At 32.0% G+C, this 23,542-nt stretch overlaps 1 protein-coding gene across 2 annotated transcripts; it reads left to right on the forward strand.

Annotated features, from left to right (window-relative positions):
* The first annotated feature begins 13,218 nt into the window (after positions 1 to 13,218).
* Positions 13,219 to 23,296, forward strand: LOC122300882 (phosphoinositide phosphatase SAC2-like). 2 transcript variants are annotated; one of them, XM_043111825.1, is made up of 16 exons: positions 13,219 to 13,664; positions 14,531 to 14,735; positions 14,851 to 15,016; positions 15,693 to 15,915; positions 16,653 to 16,729; positions 17,073 to 17,260; positions 17,342 to 17,439; positions 17,598 to 17,731; positions 17,823 to 17,951; positions 18,496 to 18,862; positions 19,436 to 19,557; positions 19,729 to 19,842; positions 20,755 to 20,934; positions 21,217 to 21,393; positions 22,093 to 22,183; positions 22,728 to 23,296. In XM_043111825.1, exons 1-16 carry the CDS (start codon positions 13,569 to 13,571, stop codon positions 22,836 to 22,838), a joined length of 2,478 nt encoding a protein of 825 aa, XP_042967759.1. In that variant the 5' UTR covers positions 13,219 to 13,568; the 3' UTR covers positions 22,839 to 23,296. The 2 variants fall into 2 exon arrangements, with proteins under 2 accessions (XP_042967759.1, XP_042967760.1); XM_043111826.1 differs by having other exon boundaries at positions 21,241 to 21,393.
* The last annotated feature ends 246 nt before the right edge of the window (positions 23,297 to 23,542 follow it).

A 23,542-nucleotide genomic window follows, 5' to 3' on the forward strand; every position in this document is an offset into this window, starting at 1 on the left:
ATATTGATTTTTGTGAACTCCCTTGATGGTGGAGACCAAGCAACCAACTTCGGCACCTTAACTTAGTCGGCACAACTAGGCAGTTTAGCTCCCTCAACACTCTCAAATCGTGCTCCCCCACTACTTTAACCGATCTCATGGATCCTGAGATATCAAATTGACATTATTTGATGTAATATATCATATCATTTTAAAGTTATTTCTATTTAAAGTATATCTAACATATCAGATGAAATCACGTCAATTTGTAAATTTTTTTTTTTAAAAATCTTTTTGTCATTGTACTTTCTTTTGTATACCAAATTATTAACCCTTAGTTATCTTCTTCTTCTTCTTTTCTTATTTCTTTTTTTCTTACTTCACCTAGAAAAAAGAAGGGTGTTTGCTCCTAATTCCCATCAATTCGATCATTTCCAACTAGAACAGTTCAGCTGATATTCATCGTTACTTTTTGAGCAATTATTTTGCCTGATCAGTGATCAATTATAAATTTACAAAATAGGTAGAAATAACTGCATTCACGTCTGAATAAAATTGAAAGAAGAACATAATTTATATTTAAAAGAATTATATACTATTAATTATTAATTCATTTGGATCATGGCGAACGTCATCGACTAATTGCACCAAAAAAGACAAAGAAAAGTCAAAAGCATAAGAATATCGTGGATGAGCTAGGTAGCCACATTTGGTCTTTATCCTCCATTTGACCAACCCTTTAATATCGAAAGCTAATATACTAATTAAATGTAAAGATCATCGAAATCAAGCATTGAATTTGACTGAATTTGACTGTAGAACTGGTCTATATACTTACTTGGTTTGTTCTTAATTTAATTACGTTTATTAATCAATCATGCATGCTATCACAACGTACGGAAATATATAATTAATAAATTACATATATTATATACTTACAATAGTATTTAAAATAAATTAAATTGGTAATTAATTATATATTATTGTACGTACTTACGTACTTTGATCTGTTAGGAAATACACAAGAAAGGATGAAGGGAATTTGCGTTGATTCTAAACGTGGAGCCTGCGGTTGCATACAGAGAAAATCTGAACCGTGGGAAGGGAAGATTAAGGCCCAGATTGTTTTAGATATGAGTTGAGTTGAATTATGAAAGTGAACAAAGCCTAAAAGAAGAGTATGAATTGTGTGGGAAGCCCAGCGAGTATGTGTTCTTTGACGCTGTTCACCCAACTGAAAAGGCTTACCGGCAACTGGCCAAGCTGATGTGGACTGGAGATCCCAATATCACCTGGCCTTGCGGTACAAAAGCTTTAGTTGAACATTAACGATTGAACTGTCCCATCTCAACTACAAAAGGGATAAAGGATTCATGGTTTTCGTCTGGTTCCTCGTGATATCTGTGTCCCATGTGCATGCGTATCTGCAGTGTCATAAAACACACCCATCACTTTAGGATCTATATATATATAGATCAGTTCCGAAATGTCCGAATTATTGTATTTTCAATAACTTTTTAATAAAAAAACAAATGGAGAGTGGTTGATTTAAATAAAATTAGTAAGTTGATTGGATATATATATATATTGCTTTACCCTGGACTGGGCTTAAAAGATTTTGGGCTTGGCCTCGACTGAGGTTGTCACTGTACACATGGTCGCTAGTTTGTACACCGTTTAATTGTATACGGTGAGGTAACATATTTTAAATAAATTATATCAAGATGTATGATTAAAAATAATACAATCTATATTTCAAAATAATAATAATACAATCTAAGATTAAATAATAATATTCTTAGTTTAATAAAAATAATAATAAAATAATATTCTTTAAATAAATAATTGTACAAGTAACTATCTTTGGATAGGGAGATCACTTTACTACTATTTATTATTATTTAATATTATTTATTATTATTTAATATTTTATCATTCTTTTTTACTACTATTCAATGTTATTCAATATTTTATAATTATTTTATTATTATTATTTATAAATTATCTAATATCATCTCAATACCCAAACGTATTTTTAATGCTTAAAAATACACCTGAAGGTAACTACTGGCGACGGTTATGGCACGAGTGCGCACACCTAGCGTTTATTGGAGAAGATGCTATCTTGTGGATTAGATGAACCGGAATGGATAAAATACACCAAGTCCAAAATAGTTCTTAAGGCCCAACCCACCAAGTGGTCCTCACTATAAGACAAAAGAAAAATGAAAGAAATGGGACAAATAGAGGGCAAGGGAAGAAAATGTGTCAGGAAAAAATAACGAAAATATGAAAAGGAAATGGGAGAAAGCAGAAAGGAGAAGAGAAGGTTAAACACGCAATGAAAAGGCTGTCAATCCTCACCACTCTTTAAAGGCACGCGGAAAGAGTGACTGAATATAAGATAAAGGAGCCAAGCAACTTAAAGGGAGGCTTCTTCCAGGCTTCAACTTCTATAGGTTCTTCAACCTCACTACAGGGACTCAAGCGACGGGATCTTCACTAAAAGATAGAGCTAAGATCTCCATTATATAGTGAGGACGAGAGATAATGAAAAAATATAAATAAGCATATTATAATAGATCATTCTCCCCTCAAATCTCCATGGACATAAGCTTTACACTCAACCACCGTCAGGGCCTTCACACAATACTGATCTAGGCTTGAACAATCTTAACAGGATCAGGAATGGATCATTCTCCCATTTCATATTGTTTGCGCTATTTTTAAATATCAACACGTACGCTAAGGCCACTATTGCCGAGACAGATCTTTCGAACTGGCTCATTCTCCTGCGAATTGGTTTGGGATGGCCCAAAATCTATATGCGCAACTAATAGAAACGCGTTTATATATAGTACCAATTAAACTCAAGTGTGGAAGCATGACTCATTAAGTAGTACAAGAGAAACACAACAACAACCATGAAGAGTCAAAACCAATAATTGCATTTGGTACCTGCTTTCTAAAACAACTATGTCACTTTCCTAAACAATCATTTTTTTTTTCCCCTATTTCACCGCACTTCAAGTTTTTTAATGTCAAATAAAGGATCACGAGGACCTTTGAAAATATCTCTCTCTTCATCAAGAAAAGTGGACGTCTTTTATGTCAACCATACGAAAGGTGTCGAACAAATAACCATGTGAAAGATGAGGAGTAAAAGCAACAACTGCGAAAAAGGCAAGGTAGCGTAGGCGCAACCATCTCCCTCCCAATTCAACTTTCCAACCTATGAACGTATATGTATATATATTGAGTATTTTGTATTTATATCCATGAGAGGGAAAGCACTGTCAAAATCAAGTTTGGACGACAAGAAAAGTATTTATTTGTAATTAAAATTTACGATGAAAATGGTCATATATGACAATGATATTTTTCTAGTAGTGACTAATCGTACTGCAATCATAAAAGAGAACTATTATAAATATAAAAAAATTACATAAAATAAACTTATAGATTGATATAATTTTATAGAATCTATTAGATCTATTTTATAATAAAAATAACTTTACAATCTGACATACTACATCAAAATATATCAATTTATGAATATACTTTTATGTAATATATTTGTGACTAAAGTATCTTCTGTCGGAAGAAGCTCCGAGCAATAACTAACTGTTGGGTTTTTTGCTTCTTTGCTTTAGTCTCATATTGGTAGAGAATAAAAGATGAGAAAGATCCAAGGCCTATAAAATGAGGATTAGCCTTCTTGGCTAAATGTACCAGTCATATGTTTAGCCAGGAATTTGTGACTTTAGTAAAATTCTTATATTTTCTATTTTTATAAAATTGATATAGGTGAGAGTTAAAATTTTGTTAACAGATAATCTATGTAGGTATATTCGGGATAAAGAGAAAAATTATAATTATAATAATTTTTTATATAGTAGATTTTTTTCTCTAAATTTAATAATTTTTTTCATATTTTAAAAGTTTTTTACGTAAAATTTAGTGTTGTTATTAATTTTTTATTTATTAATATTCTTACAAATAATAGATATTAAAAGATGAATTTGGAATGTTCAAAATTTCCAAGACGTACTTTTTTTTTTTTCTTCCATCCAAGACGTACTTGGATTTGTATCTATGCACATAAAAAAGCATTTATATTATGGAAAATGCTTTGTGCTGCCCAGTTGTACCGTAATAATGTATTGTTAGATTTTTTTTTGTCTAATAATTAAGGAAGTGATTTTAAATATATTAATGTATATTTTTTTAATAATTAAAAATATTTAAAATAAATAATTAATTAAACGGTACGACCAGTAGTATACCCCAGCCGGCATGGTAGCCGCATCCTCATATTATGCGGCAAAGTAGTGCATGGTTAAAAGACCCAAATAATGAAGTGCGCAGGAGAATTGAGACGTGCAATTTAACCATGTGATAATGATTAATTATTGATGGTAATCATTAGAAAAGCCCTTATTTGACAATTTACGCCACTTCTTTTTTATTTCCACGTTCTAATTATTGGTCTCTCTCTCTCTCTCTCTCTCTCTCTCTCTGCGTTTTCTGTACATAGGATAGTCTCACCTGATTCGAGTCACGAAAGCAACTCGTTGGCCATGATTTGACATGACATGTTTGCGTACAACCTTTTACGTTGTCGTTCGGTTTGATCAACAAAATGTCAAAAACACATTTTTAGGAAAAGAAAGAAGTATACTATTGTTGCATTTACTTGTAATTTTATGTATATGATTTATTTTATTATTTTTTAAATTTTAAATTTTTAACATATTAATTAAAGTAAATTTTTATAAAATACAGCAATAATTTTAAAAAAAAAAAATCTATTTATTGGTTTTTTTATTAATTTTTCAAAAACATCACCTTTTTCTTTTAAGTAACTGCAAAGTGCTTTGCAATAAATAACTTATTTATACATCATTTTATAAGTAGTATTTTTTTTTTATTATTTCAAACGAAAAGTACAATATACTACTACATACTAATCTTAATTATATCATATTGTATTAATGCGATACTATATTTTTATCATTTTTTAAAATAAACAATTAAAGAATATATTGTATTAAATTTTGAGTTAGAATAAGATTATTAGTATTAATCGTTTAAAAATTTATTGGATTTCTAATGAGTTATTATATTTATCATTCTTATATCATATATTTATTCAGATAAAAAAAAATTAAAGTAGATGTATAGTATAGAGATGATGAATATAATTTTTCTGTTTTAATATGATTGATCTAAGCTACGATTCATATTCAACTAGAAAAAGAATTTTAAAACCCTTTTATCCATGATATAACATTACCATTGTCACACTCGACTCTTGAGCTTAGTCCACAGCATTAAAGATAGGATAGGGTAACTCAGAGTCAAGTCTAATTTTGCATCAATTGGAGAAGTAAAACGCTTTAGAGGCCAAAAATCACGGTACATAATTAGGAGTGGAGCCGCACTTTACGTTATATCTTGGCATTTGATTTGATACTGACGCTTAATCAAATATCAAAAAAAGATATCAAGATAAGAATTATCCATAATAGAGCGTTGCCACTGATACATCCCAATAGTTATTTTAGGCTAGGTTTGAATAGTAAAATAAGATGAAATTAGATAACAGAAATGCTAGGTACAATCATCATATACAAGCGACGTGTAAACGAATATTTGGAAAAAAATAAAAAATAATAAAAACGACAAAAACATACATCTCTTTCTCTTTTTTATTTCTCTTCTCTCTATTTTTTTTTTATAATCTATTTGTTCTTCTTTCTCGCCATCTTCTTCCCTCATCTTATTTCTCTCGAACTTGTCTCTGTCTTCCTTCACTGACCCTATATCGTTTTCATTTTGCCAAAACCTCCCAACACCGACATAAACTCTCTTTGATCTATTCCTCCCCCCCCCCCCCCCCCTCTCACATAAGATTTTTTTTTTTTTTTAGTCTTGTCCATTTGTTGCCAGTTAGATTTTCTTTTTGGTGAAAAAATGTCGGGTTGGTTTTAAGATGTCCCACCATCCCATAGCATTCAATCAAAATTTTCATCTTTTATTTTTTAATTTATTTTTTTGTCTTAAAACTTGGATCTCTATGGATAAGTGCAATCGGTTGGCCTCTAAAATGGATCTAAAGGCAAATAGATTCAAGTATAGATGCACCTTCTTTTTATTATTCTAAAAAGAACTTCATTAGTTTCTCTTTGCCACAGCTTGCTGTCGTCTTCAACGAGGGAGGGAGCATGGAACAACGCCAATCTCTTGGCTACATCTCCACTTGAAGATTTGAAAACCACAAAATGAATTGAACTACAGTTAAATTCAAGGGAAAAATAGCCTTAATTATTCAAGACCTTTCGTGAAACTTTACACTGATACGAAGTTGAAGATCCACATCATGAAAATGACCCATACAACGATCCACTTGCTGGGCACACCGTTTACTTTTCCTTTTCTTATTTTCCTTCTTCTTAACTTGTCTCTCTCTCAGCTTTTTCTCTTAAGTCGGCCATGACTTATGTTTCTCAGACACTTATTAAATGATAACTGACAAAATTGATAGGTTGATAAAGAAAGAGAGAGGAGAGAAAATTTAAAAAAAAAATTTATTAAATGGGCCGATTGCGTGCCGTTTGTATCCGGCGTTTGCAAAAGGCATTTTCCATTATATAATTTGTAAATAGTAATGAAATAATTTGAATTAAAATGTTTATGAGATTTTAAAAAATAAGAGAGAAAATTGAATAAAAATATCATAGCGTTAAAATATTATTAGAATATAAATTTTTGATACTAATTTTGTTTTGAAAATTTAAAAAAATTATAATAATTAAATAATAATCAGATAAAAAAATTAAAAATTAAAAATTATTTATATTAATAATATTTAAATATTAAGATAAAATAAAATAAAAATAAATTATTTTATTACCCAAAACTATGACAGCCCTTATTGTTTCCCTCCTCAATAAAACAAAAAGAAAAGAATATATATGATATAAATATAGGAAAATTTTTCTTATTATCCTCACACTTCACACATCATATTTATTTTAATTTATTTTAATTTTTTATAATAAATGTGTAGTGTGTTGATGATAAATAGAATAATTTAATTATTTTAATAAAAATAAAATAAAATAAAAAATAAAAAATAATATTTTAATATATAAAATATATAGTACATATAACATTCATCGTTAATATATGATAAATGATATTTGCAGTCGTGGTTGTGTAAGCGGCGTGCAGTTGCTATGAAAAAAATAAATTAATATAGAATTCACATAAAAAAAAAATTATTTTTATAAATTATTTTTATTCATTCCGTATAATCGTTTGCATTCTGTTTGTATTTATCGACTGCATCTAATATTCTTCTTAATATATTATACTATAGCCGGATAACTATTTCGAACTGTACGACCCGTTTATGGTTGTTAGATTGTTGCATATTCGGCAAGTAGAAGCTCTGGTGGTGGAAAACTGCGCGTACGAGTATTACCGAAACCTATGCCCTCTCAGATCCTCCATCGTCGTAAATGATGATGGCTCTGGACATACAATAAAGACATAGGCAGAGACACGTGGCGTGTCGTCTCTGTCGGGTCAAACAAATGGGAGTGAATGCGCACAAATCACGTGGGCTGAAGATGAGACGTCCTTATAATGCCACGTCTGTACCCCCAGCTGTCTCCAGCTACGTATAGAATCTGGCCACGTTGAAAATGTCAGCCTACGACGTCGAGGGTCTAGCTGCCTACTCGTGCCCTTCTTCTCCATTCTATCTACAGTGGCCGTACGATCGCGGTCCCTCTATCTCTCTCTCAATATCGCTACTTAATTCCTTCTCCATTTAGCCGCTGAATATTTGCTACCATCTTTTACACGCAATGGAAAAATGATGCAAGGAGGCAAGTCCAGGTCTTAAATTTCGTTCCATTTTATAAAATTAAATTTATAAATTAAAATATATTTACATGATAGGCTAGATATATTTTTTACATAATAGGCTAGATATATTTTTTACATAAAAATAATTTTATAATTTAATTTATCATATTAAGTCATATTAATATATAAATTTAATTTTATAAAATCTTTATCGTTAAAACATTTATATATATATGAAAAATATTAATCCTCTTGTTAGACTTTTTTATTTATTTACTTTTAAATAATTATTTTTAAAAATTATTGTAATTTTTTTAAATATTTAAAAATATTAAAAAAATATATGTAAACAAAATTAAAAGAAATATAAATAAAATAAACTAACGGAACTCCCCAACGAAGGCTGTATAGCCACCTCTATATATATACATATATGTATATTAGGTCGGAATAACGTGTAAAACATGTTTATTTAGTTAGATGAGATAAATTTTTTAATAAAAATAATATGATTTTTTTATAAAAAATAATAATTAATTACTGCATAATTTAATGCACAAAAAAGAAGAAGCAAATTTTAAAAAATATTTTTAAGTAATGATAAGTTAATGAAGTATAATAATTACATGTTTGGATAGATTAGAAAACGAAAAGATTTGTTAAAAATAGATTATAGTTTAATACATATTGTGGATTCGAGTAACATAGGCAAATTAAAGTCCTACTTTTTTCCAAAAGTAGAATAGATAGTACAAATATTTTTTTTTAGCACATGAAAATACTGATTGGCTTGTTTAGAGATAATTAATCATTCTGTGTCTTCTTCTATGAGATTAATTGAGAGCAAATTCAATTTTTTGTGACGTTGTTGCTTGAGTTGATCAAAGTTTGCATCAAGTTAAATCATCTATTATCTTTGTGAAGTCTGTATTGCAATGTTCTCCAAATATGACAGATATTTCTACATCATATGAATTTAATGCTCGTATATGATCAATAGAAAAGTAAAAAAATATAAATGCAAAAAAGTTATACTCAATAATTATGTGATTACAATAACTTTTGTTAAATAATAGTCACTTATAACAAACAAAAAGTGTATTTAATTATAAGTATAAATTTCGAAATGCTATTTATTGATCAATGACATATCAAATATTGGAATTTAACGCAACACTTTCAATTATAAAGTGAATTTCAGAATGATGTTTGTTATTTTATCATTTTTTTTAATAAAATGGATCGAATAAGAATAAAAAACGTAAAATTTGTTATTTAATTATATTTTCATATGCTTTAATAATTTACATGCTAATAATAAACACTCAGTAATCAATATAATATAAGTAAAGGCTGATATGCATAAATATTTTATGAACTCCATAAAAAAGATGATCATGTATGTGTTTTGAGAGAAGAAAAAAAGTGCTGACTCTTTTTATTCCCTGTGTATATTAAACAAGAAATTGAGTATTAATAGAGGTGTAAAAATAAATCGAATAATTGGAAAACTGGCCCAGACCAGTTGATTCGGTTTGATTTTTAACCGATTCGATCCAAAATCAGTTCTTTTATTTTAAAAACAAGCCAAATTCAGTCCAGAATCGATTTTTTAATATCAACAACGGACCAGACCAGTTCACATATTATATATATATTATTTTTTAATATTAAATAATATTATATATAATATATTTAATATTATATATAATTTTTTATATATAATATATATAATTATGTATAAAATAATATATTATAATTTATAATATAAATATATTAAATACATTTTATTTCCTAATAAATTCTCAACATATTTCTTTTAATAAATACATTAGTAATACTAATATGCTTAATATATTAAAACCATACTAGAATTGGTAAAACTGAAAGTATTGGTTTAAGGGGGTAACTGGTACATAATTGATTTTATAAAATACAAAACCGGTGTTATCGATTTAGTTTTAGATTTTGTCCAAAACTAGATCGGACCAGCTATACCCCTAAGCATTAAGTTCACTATATTTTATGCTATTTAATATTCTAAAGCATTTAATTTTTGTTAAAAAATTAGATGGTGAGTTAAACGGATTAATAAAATTACATGGCTTAAATGGATTAATAAAATTTTACATTCTCATAACAAAATATTTAACTAATTATAATTAAAATTAAGCATGATTTTTTATGTATCATATTTTGTCGATGTAAAGCTAGAAACATTTGAATGTTCATTTGTAGTGTTGAAGTATATATTTTATATGTGCTTATCCTTGTAGTGTTACTCACTAATATTTATTGATTTAATACACAAAAAGCATAACAATTAATGCAGATAATTCGAAGACAAAATAGTGCTAATAATCAATTCCTTGTGAGGAAAAACAATATCGATGCTTTTCGACGTAAATAAAAAATAATTTTTTTAAGACAATAACACTATTCATTACTGTATCGGTACTGTTGATAAGCATGTGAAAAATACTGTTTATTACTATAGACACTGGATAGGCTCTTATTATAACAGAAGATATATATAGAATACACTACGTACCTTAAATTAATTAATTATTGCCTAGCCATTCGATATAGGTCCGATCACCCGTATCGACTTGTAATTTTATATAGTTTGCATCCGAATCTCCTAGGATTCACATTGAACATTAACAAGCAGTTTAAAAAGACGTATATATACATAATAACATGGAAAAAAATCAAAACCCACTTCGAAATTATCTTATAAACCACCATAGTAGCACAGTTGACAAATGCTATGGAATCGTTCTTCCCTCATTTATCTGAGGTCACAAATTTAAAATAGTTTATCTTAATAAAATTTGTAAACTAAAGTTTTGGAGACATCTGTATGCTAGCACTTTGACGGGAATGCAATGACTAGCTACCTCTCACCGGGTCAATAATTATGACTCAATCCAAATATATCGCAGCGAGCGGAGGCCCTTATGGTCACGTCCAAAGAGATTAGTTCTACACTGACCGCCCTTCTCCACTCTTTTGAGGAAAAATATATCTTATAAATCATTGTTGTTAATGTATTTTTCAACCTTAACAGTATGATCAGTCGAACTTATACTCTCACGTAATGGTTCTTGATGGTAGTGTGCTTAATGTGTTCATTTATGGCTACACAATAATAAATGGCACGAAATAAATAAGACTAGTATTTAAATGATTTGGCATTAAGGTTTATATCCATGAGTTTAGAATATAAAATCTAACATAAGTAGAGTTTAATAAAAGCTTTCCATCATCGTATACTCGCATAGAGTTCTCTCTAAAAAAGATGGTATTTGAACTCCTTGGTTCTGTTCTCTCCATCAGCCCTCAAGATTTCAAAAAGCTAAGATTTCAAATGAAGCTGATGTGGAGGCCTCATTCTCCCTCTTGCCTACATCTCTTATAGCTTATATTCTTACTTTATATCATATCTTCTTAGCTTTATATGTTGGAGGGAATCTTCAAACTCAAGAGAAAGAAAGGCCATAAAGAGGTAAAAAAAAAAAAAAAAAATGTTGGAGAAAGGAGTTAAGATAACATGAATGGCTGAAAATAATGATCAATTAGCATGTAACATGTTGTACACATGACGCATGATAGCAGAAGACCTCCCTAGACGGTTCATGCAGGCCACACAAAAACCAAAATGACGAAGCAAAGCCTATATAATATGATGTATACACTTTTGTTTGTTTGTTTGTATTTGTTCTTTTTGCCAATTACAGGTTTTACTTGTGAGAGTCAATTTAAGGGCAAGTCTTTGTTCACAATGACAACATGCCTCATCTTTCATCTACCTTAGTTTAAGAAACATCATAATATTATTGGATGAACATGCGCAATGATGTACACATGGCAATGCCAAGGCACCTCTAAAAACACATTCACACTCTTGATTTGTTGTGAGGTGTAAAATACCATTTGGAAAATTAGCATGATTATTCATGGCTGCAATTTGTGAAATATATGTTTTATTAAGAGTAAGATTTATTATTAAAAAATTAATTTTTTTAACGTGGATATCATATTTACTCATTTTTTAAAAAAATTACGTGACATTTTGATATTCTACAACGACAAATATAATTTTTTTAATAGAAGAATATTCATGCCACGATGACTTGAACCTGACATCTTTAAGGACACTTGTAATCAAATTATTTTTTTTATTGGTCATAATTTTAGCAAAATTTATACTGTTGCACATTTTAAAGCTGCAAATATAAATTATCTTAATATATTTTTCTTCTAAATAGAATGCTCTCACTAGCTTTTTCCCTTATGAAGTCATTTATTTTGTGTTTGAATTGAACATTATTGTCAATAACCTCTCACCATAGTGGATTAATAATAAAATGAGAGAAATAAATAAAAAGTATTTGAAAACTCAAAACACCTCATAATCGATTTTTTAAGAATTTAAATTCTCGCATATATAGCGATTAAAGCGTTATTTGATAAGTTGAGAATATCATTATTTAATAATAAAAATCCAAATTCTCATATTAATAAATTTGGATATTTAGAAATTTTATCCATCTCCAAGAAAAAAAAAATATAAAATAAATTTTATGATTAAAAGGTTTATTAGAGTGAAAGTTAGGCGTAAAAAAAAAAACCGGTGAACTGATAGACTGGACCAGACTAAACTTAATCGGTGAATTTGGTCTAGTACTAATTTTATTTTTTTCAAAATCGATTCAGTTTCAATTTTTTTTTTCTAACACCGTGCTAGACCGATTCATGTATATATATATTTTAATTTTTTATGTTGTATAATTATATATAAAATAATTTTGAATTATATAATAAATTACTAATTAATATAATATTAAATTTTAAAATCCTATTCAATTATCGCTCCAATCTATTATATTAATAGTTATATTAATATTATATCACTATATATTATAATATACTATAATATATTATTATAGTTTATAATATAATTATAATAAATATTATAATATATTATGATATACTATATTATATATTGAAAAAATGGGATAGAAATGTAAAATCAAAAATACTGGTTCTGATATGGTATGATATCAATTATTCAAATCTAAAAATCGATATACACCAATTTTGTTCTAAAATATATTCAACATCATACTAAACCAAATCGGTTACACCATTAAAAGTCATTTTATATGTTTATTTCTTTTGCATTTTCCGAATCCGCGCTGATTATTCAAATTAGTTTACCTAATAAAAACGAAAATTAATGCAATAAAATAAAATTTATTTTCTTGAGGGAATATTATTATTGGAGAGAGATATCTATTTTTTTTTTCCATTTATTTCGGAGAGAGATATATAATTAGATATACATAAAAATGAAAATGTGGATTATTTTTATCTATTTGTGTGGATGCAGTCACCGAAGCTCCGTTCGTTTCTTCCATCTCGATCTGACGCCACCTCTCTCTCTGTCTCTCTGTCTGGGCTTCGATTCGAATTACTTTTTTCTTTGTTCCTTCTCCTTCTTCTCCCTCTTTCTATTGCGTCTTTGTTTTGTCTCATTGTGTATGTTTTTGCGTACGTGTATGTTGTATACTCGGGTTGAGCCCCTGCAGTGAAAGAGTTTTTTGTTTTTGTTTTTGTGTTTGGTTCTGTTGTTGTTTTTGGTGGTCTGTGTTTGTTTTCTGAGTATTGGGAGTGAACCCGAGATTTTGGGTTCGGGGATCCGGATCATGGCGTCAGAGAAAGAGCTCTACATCTCGACTGATGAGGAAGCAGACCCGAACTCTTGCTACTTGCAGAAGTTCCGACTCTACGAAACTCGCTCGGTATGTACATATATGTTCTTCAACATTGTTTTGAGGTTTTGATTTGTTCCTACGGTCTTGTTGCTCAAATTCATATACGTGCCAGGTTTATAATTTCTGTGTTGTGTTTGGTATTTTTGGAAATCCTCGTGTTGTTGCTTTTGTTCGTTGGACTTGGTTTTAGATTGTTTGTGTGAATTTGTATTCGAGTGACTTACTATTAATCTTTATTTGAATTATAGGTGTGAATTTGTGTGATGAATTATTATTACTTGAGTTATATGTTTAATTATATATATATATAAATATATATATATATATATTTATATATCTTCGCATGGCTTCAAAATGAATTTTGGTTTGGTGATTCGTGATTTGGGGATGATTTGGAAATGGTGGTAGAGTTTATTTTGGCTAGAATGAGTAGTGTGGAAATGATTTAATTTGAAGTGTGATTCATATATTTGCACTCTTCCATGCATAGCTGTCAAATGATGGATTATGGGTATTCATTTCTGGTTTTTATCTGTCTCCAGTGTTTTTTCACGTTTAGAGTATTATGTTCATCCTGCCAGAGATTAATGAATGCTTTATCGTCTATGATATTTTGCAATTCATATTTCGGTGTTATTTTTATTCATATTTAAATCTTGTACTTTAAACTTTCACTCAGTGCTTGTCGTAGACTATGAAACTATTGACGCTGGTTTGTTAACAAACTTGATTTAACAAACTTGATCATGGATTTGGGCAATGTTGATTCTATAATGGATTCTAAAACGTGTTCTTTTTTGCTTTTTCTATAAACTGAGCTATCTGCGTTGATTGTTAGCGTTTCATATTGAACTACCTGAATGCAATGTTAATATGCCTTCTGTATGCATCAGAACTTTTATATGATAGGAAGAGACAAGAACAGAACTATCTGGAGGGTACTAAAGATTGACAGACTGGAACCTTCTGAGCTAAACATTCTTGAAGACTGTACAACATACTCAGAAATTGAATGTTATGACCTGCTAAGGAGGATTCATGAAGGAAACCAGTGCACAGGTGGACTTACATTTGTCACCACTTGTTATGGAATCGTTGGTATGTTTTGTCTGTAAGAGTTAATAACTTTGCTCATTTTCTTTCTCAAATATTTTTTTGATAAGTTCATTTTCTTTCTGAGTTATTGAACTCATGTTGTTTCTTTTGATAATAGGGTTCATCAAGTTCCTAGGACCTTATTACATGCTGCTTATTACGAAAAGAAGAAAGATTGGTGCAATTTGTGGGCACACAATTTATGCCATTGCCAAGAGCGAGATGATTCCAATTCCAAATTCTACTGTGCGGTCCAAAATGGCTTATTCTAAGAATGAGAACAGGTCTTTTGTCCATTCTGCATGTAAATGTAATATGCCCTTAGTGGTTCTAAGGAGACCTAAGTGGGTAGCATTCAGAATTATAGATTGTCCGTTGTAATGGATTGAAAATTTCATTATAGTGTTGCTCTTTTATCTTTAGCTTGAATTAACTCGTTCTGGGAAAAGTAATCTTGTTTGGTGTCATCTCTTAATAGTAGACAAGTTCACCATTTGGAGGTAATCTTGGTACCATACCTGTATTCACCCCTTTGTGTGAAACCAATGGCACAGGCTTCCTTGATTCAAACTTATGTCATGTTCGTCTGGTAGTTTATATTTACTATAATAGGAAAATACAATTCTTTTGTTTTTAATATATAGTGCTGTGGTATTGTTGGATCCTTGTTAATACCTTCCTATAGAGGCTATTACCAGTTTGTTTCCTGCAAATGTACGTGGGAAAAGTTCATTGTTATTGTGATGTAAATATAACATGTTGAATGAGACGAGGTTTCATCAGGGTTTTGCAGGGATACTCGTTTCCTTCTTTTTTTTTTCTTTCCTATTTTTATTTTTTTCTCCTTTTCTAGGTTAAAATTTATATTTCAAACTGTTGCTTTATTTCGTTGTTTCCTCTTTGTTCAAGTTATTTGATGTATATTGATGCTTGTTGCCTTTCTTTTCCTGGTGGACATAGATACAAGAAGCTTCTAGGAACAGTGGATCTTACGAAGGACTTCTTTTTCAGCTACTCGTACCATGTTACGCGTAGTCTTCAAAAGAACTTGTGTGATAATAGGACAGGGGAATCCCTTTATGAAACGATGTTTGTTTGGAATGAGTTCTTAACACGTGGCATCCGAAATAACCTCAAGAATACTCTATGGACGGTTGCCTTAGCTTATGGCTTCTTTAAACAGGTATGGAATATGGAACTTGATTAATTTATACAGGGGTTCTCTGTCTTTATATCTCTGTGGCGAGCCACCACCAAGAAGGATGCATCCATAATGAAACTTCAAGTAACCCATTTTGTTTTGGTTTTGTTTTTTGCTGATTTTTTCAAGTACTTGCCTAATATACCCATTTTAAAAACTTTTCAATTTTGATTATTGAGTTTTTTTTAATGCCCTGTGGTTGACTTTTATGTTTGGAGTCAACCCATCCCAACCATCCTCCTTTTGCTGTCACCAGGGTTAGGACGGGCCGTGTAAAAATATTACGTCCAGGATTGACTGTTAAAAAGTTCTTATTTATTTAGTTTTGATTTTATTCCCTTATAGTTGTTTGCTTGCTGAGACATCCAGGATTTTGGCTGAAATTGAGAATAACTCAGTTAAGAATACTATTTTAGAACCTATCAAAAGAGTACTATTTCAAAAAATTTAGCATGTGCAGTTTCTCAGCATATATTAAAACTGAGAATAAATCAATTTGGGAATGTGCATTGCAATTAATCAGACAACTTACTTTTTTTTTTTTGGATAAGTAATCAGACAGCTTACTTGTGAGAATACTTGGACAATTTAGAGACACGTGCAGGCTTGCAACCTTCCTCAATTATTTTTCCTGGATTCATGCATACTATTATGTATTAGAAAGAGAACGTTGAAAAGCCTTTGATTTTATATTACTGTTCCATCCTTTGGTTTTCCAGGTCAAACTTTCTGTATCTGGCAGGGGCTTCAACTTGACCTTAATTGCTAGACGCTCTCGTCATTTTGCTGGTACCAGGTTTGGTGACTGCTCTAACATACTTCTGCAAGTAGTGTTTGGTTAAACTACTTTCTTTTGATATTTTATGTGATATATTGGATTCCCACCTCTTCGACCCACTTCCACATATATGCACCTAGAAGTGGTTTACAATGGGCACATGACTGTTTATAACTGCTTCTTTGTGATTTCAAGTTGACTGAGCATAGCTTTTGATCTTTGCTGGGTCCTTCTAGATGCTTTCAATTTCTGTAGTAGGTCACTGCGGATGATTTGCACAGTACATGTTTTGGTCCCATTTGGTAGAATAAAAATTTCTCCTCTAGAAATAACTCTCTTCTATTCCTGTCTCCTGGAGCAGATATTTAAAACGAGGTGTCAACGAGAAGGGTAGAGTAGCTAATGATGTTGAGACAGAACAGATTGTTTTTGAAGATTCTCCCAAAGGATGCTCTATGCAAATAAGTTCAGTTGTGCAAAATCGGGGTTCAATACCCCTGTTTTGGTCCCAGGAAACTTCACGACTGAATATTAAACCTGACATTATATGTATGAGTTTGGCATATTTCAGTATCATTGTAACCTTTTGAGTTCTGTTCATATTTTGATGATGTATCTCTCTGTTTCCAGTATCAAAGAAGGACCCTAATTATGAAGCTACAAGACTTCATTTTGAAAATCTTGTCAAGAGATATGGAAATCCCATCCTCATATTGAATTTAATTAAGGTGGGCATTTCTGCATTTGTTGAGAAAGCACTCGTCATGTTTCTATCCATGCTTCTTGTATACAAACTTTTGTGTGAATATCAGTGACCTCTGAGGTATGTTTCCTGAGTTATGTTCTGATTTTATTTCCTTTTTGTTATATGGTTGAGGTTTAACAGACTCGTGAGAGGAAGCCTCGAGAAACTATTCTTCGTGCAGAGTTCGCAAATGCTCTCAGGTTTATTAATAAAAGTTTAACCGTGGAGAACCACCTCAGGTTTCTTCACTGGGATCTACATAGACACTCTACTAGGTGCATTGGCTTTTCCCTGGCTTATATAAAAACTTCAGGTTTTTTTGTCATTTGAATCATGATGACTTGAATGGAATCTGTACATTTGCAGCAAAGCTACAAATGTGTTGGCACAGCTAGGAAGAGTGGCAGCGTATGCATTGAATGTAACCGGCATCTTCTATTGTCAAATAACACCAAGTTTAAAGCCAGAGGGATTACTAAATTGTTCCTACCATGAGTAAGTTTTTAACAAAAGGATGCTACATAGCGTACCTTAATGAAATCGCTGTCCATTTATTTTTGCAACATTTCAAAGATCCTGAGTTAGTTTGTCTGAATTGCTCTGTCTATCCACTTTGTGTGATTGAAGCCTAAAATGTTTCCCCCACCCATGATCTCATCATTTCTAACTAGTACAATCCAGATTAGACAATGGAATAAAGCAAAAAATCCATTTTGACTAATAGTATTATATGCTTGTATTCAAATTGTTTTTTTTTTTTTTTTTACACATATAAATTTCTTTACGATTCATACATAGGTCATTTTTGCCTGGCTGAATAAATATGTTTCTAGATGTGGGGTTGTGTGTGTGTGTGTGTGGGAGAAGGGGGGGGGGTGGTGTTGCAGAATCAGCTTAATATATAAGTCACGCTGTCCAGAGCCTATCTTACAAGGCTTTGTTGCAGGATTTGCTATTACTCCTTAAAGATACTTTCTACTCAATTTCAATGTTGACAGTTTTGTGTCAAAACAATGTTGACAGTTTTGTGTTGATGCAGGGAAAATTCTGCTAGTAAATGCTCTATGGAGAACATTTCCAGTGGAAATAAGCATTGTTTTGACTTGGAGAAAGAAGATAGCACTGGTTGTGGTAGCGGTGATGCAAGTGGAGACCACCATGTCAAACCCCCAACTTTTCAAAGAGGAGTCCTAAGAAGCAATTGTATAGACTGTTTAGATCGCACAAACGTAGCACAATATGCCTATGGGTTAGGTGCCCTTGGCCGTCAGCTGCATGCTTTAGGACTTTTGGATTCCCCAAACATTAATCTGGATAATCCTCTGGCAGAGGATTTAATGGGACTATATGAAATTATGGGTGACACACTTGCATTACAGTATGGTGGTTCGGCAGCGCACAACAAGGTAACCCTTCTAAATTTTATGTTTGGAAAAACCGGGAATCAATGTTGGATCCACTATGGTTATCTGATATAGAAAATAGTGTGAAGAGTCTAATAAAAAGAGTTGAAAAATTATATTGCAATTTTACTGTAGGGAAGCACAGCAAGTGGAGCTGATTAGCAGGGAATAAGATTTGTTTCTTAGTTATCATACCCCTGTTCTTCATCCTGTGACAATTCTGGGCATTGAACTCTTCATTAAATATTTTTAATGGAAGTCTAGATATTTGTTAGGTTTTAGCCTGGCCATTATTAGTTCCAAACTCCTAACTGACTATTCTTGTAATGCCTTATTAAACAGGTATCAGGCCCTTGGTATGGCCATAATTGGATCCAAGTTTCTAAGGAGGCAATTTAAAACCTCTAGTTCTTCTTCTTCTTCTTCTTCTTTTTTAATGAAACCTCCCCCTATTAATGGCCTGTGGTGTATTAGTTGAGTCTGGTCTGAATTTTCAGGTTGGGAAGTGATTTTATTATCTGATAGAATTTTAGCATCTCTGTCATTCATTGATTATACCTAGGCGATGCTAAACAGATATTTTCTGAGAGACGAGGCCAGTGGAAAGCAGCAATTCAATCGCAGGAATTCTTTAGAACAATACAAAGGTTTTACAGTAATACCTGCATGGATCCTGAGAAACAAAATGCCATCAATGTGTAAGTCAAATTATCCCCCTAACTTAGAACCCTTTTTCTTCTGGGCACCTCACTTAGAATCCAATTTTGTATCCGTGAAAGATTATTTGAGGAGCCTTCTAGTTGATTCCATTATACTTAGTGGATTGGTGTGAGAGTTGTGATTTATAATTTGAATTGATGGTTTTTCAGGTTCCTGGGCTATTTTCAGCCCCAACCAGGTAAACCAGAGCTGTGGGAGCTAGATTCAGACCAGCATCACAATGTGGGGTGGCATGTTACTAATCTTGCTGAAGAGAATATTCGGTATAAGTTTTCTGTTATCATTAGTATTTTAATTTTGATGGCATTTTTTACAGACTTTATAGACAGAGACTTTATATGTTCATCAACAATAAAATCAAAATAACCCCTAGGGGTTGGCTCAAGTGGTAGAAGCCTTGGGCTTGGGGGTATGCTCCCCCTAGGTCTAAGTTTCAAATCCCCTTAGGTGCAGACAATTTCTAAGGGCTATCAGATTGATAGATTTTTTTCTTGAATTACCCGAGGTGCACTTGCAGGAAACTCCTTTCTGAGGGCCTGTGCACCCTGGGAATTAGTTTGGACGATGTTCTTGGACATCCGGTGCCAATAAAAAATAAAATCAAAACACATTTCATTAAGAAAAAGGTTAAGGAAAATCAGGAAAAAGTTTTTTTTTTTTTTTTTGGGGGGGGGGGGGGGGGGGGGGGAAGGGAAGGTTATCTTCCCTTTGTATGCTTAGAGGAAATTAGATGAAAAGATAATTATATTAGTGGGTTTCAAAACCATTAAAAACTAAACCTCGTCTCTCTTACCTCATCCCTTCATCTCCTCCCAAATTGGGAGGATGAAAAATAGTGGGCCTACTGGGAAGGGAATCCATCCATCTCCCTTCCCTCCCCTCCTTTTCTACCCAAGCAAATAATGGAAAGACACTTGCTTCCATCCCTATTGCCTCCACCATCATCCTTTGCCTATCTTTTCCTATACAAACATGGTGAAAGAATTTTAGGTTTTTCTGTGGGTGGAATGCCTTTTCCAGATCTCTTGGGTGATATAATGCGAAGGAATGCTATAGTATTTGTGCAGGGATGGGAATAAATCTACAGTTTGTCCTTTTTATGATAAAAATTCAATTAAATAAAAATGTCGCTTCTTCTACATAAAAATTACCAAGTCCTATTTCTTTATTTGTAGGTCATTTATTAAAAGATCACTATCAGATGGGAATATTATTTGCGAAAGGGATTCAACTGAGGTTACCACAGGTGTCAGCCACGAGGAGCCTTTGTCTGGAAAATTGAAAGGAGGTAACACTGCTCTTTCAGAGTCAACGCCAGAGATGTCAAGTTGTGAAAGTGATATATCATATTGCAGGTCTGTTAATTTTCTATACTTGCTGCCTTGTGAGGCTACACGCTAAATAATTATAGGTTTTGGTCCTAGAACTTTTGAGGTTTTCATTTTCGGTCTTTTCCATTTTTTTTTCCCTTCACATAATATATCTCTCTCATAAGTTGATATTTAAGGTACCTTAAATGTACTTGTTTGTTGACTATTTTTTTTTTTTTTTAATAATCTTTTTCTGTCCTTGTCTATATTTTGTTCATATGGACCTTCATCTGCATTTCATCCAATAATTTTTGGTTATCTTTGTAGGTTTACTCCCTCAATGTCTCGCAGGCAGCTCTTTAAAGATGTGCTAGAGGACCAATGTCCTGAAAGTAATCACATTTGTTATGACGACCATGGGGATGCATGTACCTGCTCAAATTTTCTTGATGTGGACTGGCTTTCTTCGTCTGGAAACTCTTGTGAAGAAGAAATATATGAAAGGTAATTCTGTCTCATTCTGCCATAGGATACAAGAATTAAAATATTTCATTTTGTGCTACTTATTAAATGGTTCCTAGAGTTGTGCTGTTTGTTGATTAAAAGTGGTTCATGAGCTGAGTTCAGAATGTCTTGAGGCAGTTTGGTTCATATCTGGTGTAGGCATTAATGGACATTCTTTAGTGTTTCTAATTGTTAATTTTGTCTTGGAAGAGAGGGGGTTCGGAGAAGCTTTATTTTGAATTTACACTTTACAGTTTAAGAAAAAGAAAAATCTCCTTTTGGGTAAGCCTTGTTCCGGTAGCTAAAATGTGAGGTGATGTATTCCCACGAGACTTCAAATCAACAAATCATGCTGATTCTTTGGTGGTATTCTGGAAAGTAATATCCCATCAATCAAAGTCTTGAATTCGGAGTCTTTTCTATGGAGGAAGCTTGTAAAGAATGAGAAATGTGCAATAGTCTAATAATGCTTAAACCTTGGTGGTAGTCTTTTAGGTTGGACCTGTCTGAACTTTTCTCTGGCTGAACCTAGGGCTTAAATTGGTAGTTGCATTAAGAGAATGTTCAATTGTGATCTTTTTTGTTGATTTAAGTGTAGGTCTTGAACCCATGACTTTACCCTCCACCTTTTTCTTAACAAAGAGGTGCCATTTGAGTTAGAGTTCATTGGCAACTGACAAATGATATATTTGGCTGCAGGTCTATCACCAGCCTTTCATCGGAAAATGTTGTGGATGGACTAAAACTTGACGCTACCACATCCACAAGTGAGAGTAGTTCCAGCATGAGGGTAAGTATTTCTTATCTTGCTGCTTCTAATTTTATGGAAAGCCGGATTTGAACTTTATTATTAATTTTTATAAGCATTTGGGCTTTGTTAAGAAAGAGTTTATAAGAGAGAATTTCCCCAAAGGCATTTATTGCATGATTGAAAAAATGACTGGCCTTGCTGCATAACGCTTGACAAGACTGTTTCAAGTACTTTGCAGTGCGTGTAAAGAAGTGGGAAACTCGAATATTATTTCAGCACATTTCTCTAGTCTTTGATGTATTTTAATACACATATTCTAGGCTTTATAAACTTGCCCTAGATTTATGACTCTATTCCTTTCGCTTGCTCTGTCATGTACATATGTACGCACATATGCATGCATGCATCATATGTATATTTGTATGGATACACATACATTGGAGAAAATTCATAATCGACACAATGAATCGCTGGAGAACAAGAAACTATATTGTATATGGAAATTTAGCATATTTAATACTACATAGTACATAGTACATGCCTCGTTAGAAATAGATACTGAATTCCATTGGTGCTTGTCTAGGAAAGGGAGCAAAATGGAAGAGAGATCACGCATGGTAACACCCGTGCTGCATTTTCTGAAAGCTTTGCGAACTGGGTAACTCATGGGGCAATACTGTTACCACTAAAGTAGAAGGTTTTTTGTGATTACATTTATTCTCATTGTTGTCGTCATCATCATCTTATTCAACCCGTCCGAAGGGTGTGGGTTCATGCACAGAATAAATCATAAGATAGCGACGGAAAGAGAACATACCATTGGCGGATGGATATATTGTTGAAGACTAATTCTCAAGTCGACTAAGATTTGCAGCATTAATTTGATCACAAAGTCTTCCACGCAGGCAGACATGATACATTAAGTACGAGTAAATATCAGCAGCTAATTCCTCCTGGAGCTCTCAACTCCACGGCATCTTCTAGGTTCTCAATTTACAAAGCTTGACTCTGTAAATATAATATCTTAACTAAACTGATTCCTGCAGAATTTAAAATGAAAGTTTTTGACCTTGTAAATGTAAATAAGTAATAATCTTGTATACATCTCAAACATTAAGTTTTACATTATAGATTCTTATGCTTTTGGGATTACGTGGTAAGGATATAGTCCTGTCCCTCCCATTCGTGGGTCGCAGGCCGAAGGTAATGCCCATAACATTCACGGGGGCGGACCCTGAATACCTGACAGATCCATTATAGACCTCCAAGACTTAAGTGGCCATGAAATAATGGTTGCGTCCACGACTCTTTAAAACCGGTTTCCGAGTGCTCCAGAGATACTATTCCTGCCTCATCCTAATTTATGGATGACAATATGTGACACTATTTATGAATTTA

Source organism: Carya illinoinensis, chromosome 2 (genome assembly GCF_018687715.1).
Source record: "Carya illinoinensis cultivar Pawnee chromosome 2, C.illinoinensisPawnee_v1, whole genome shotgun sequence".
NCBI classification, from domain to species: Eukaryota; Viridiplantae; Streptophyta; class Magnoliopsida; order Fagales; family Juglandaceae; genus Carya; species Carya illinoinensis.

Excerpts from the sequence above, each read along its gene's own strand:
- LOC122300882 (XM_043111825.1), top strand. The coding sequence starts at position 13,569 with ATGGCGTCAGAGAAAGAGCTCTACATCTCGACTGATGAGGAAGCAGAC. Across the intron at positions 17,261-17,341 it reads TATTAAACCTGACATTATAT|TATCAAAGAAGGACCCTAAT; the intron begins GTATGAGTTTGG and ends CTCTGTTTCCAG. Across the intron at positions 19,558-19,728 it reads AAACAAAATGCCATCAATGT|GTTCCTGGGCTATTTTCAGC; the intron begins GTAAGTCAAATT and ends ATGGTTTTTCAG.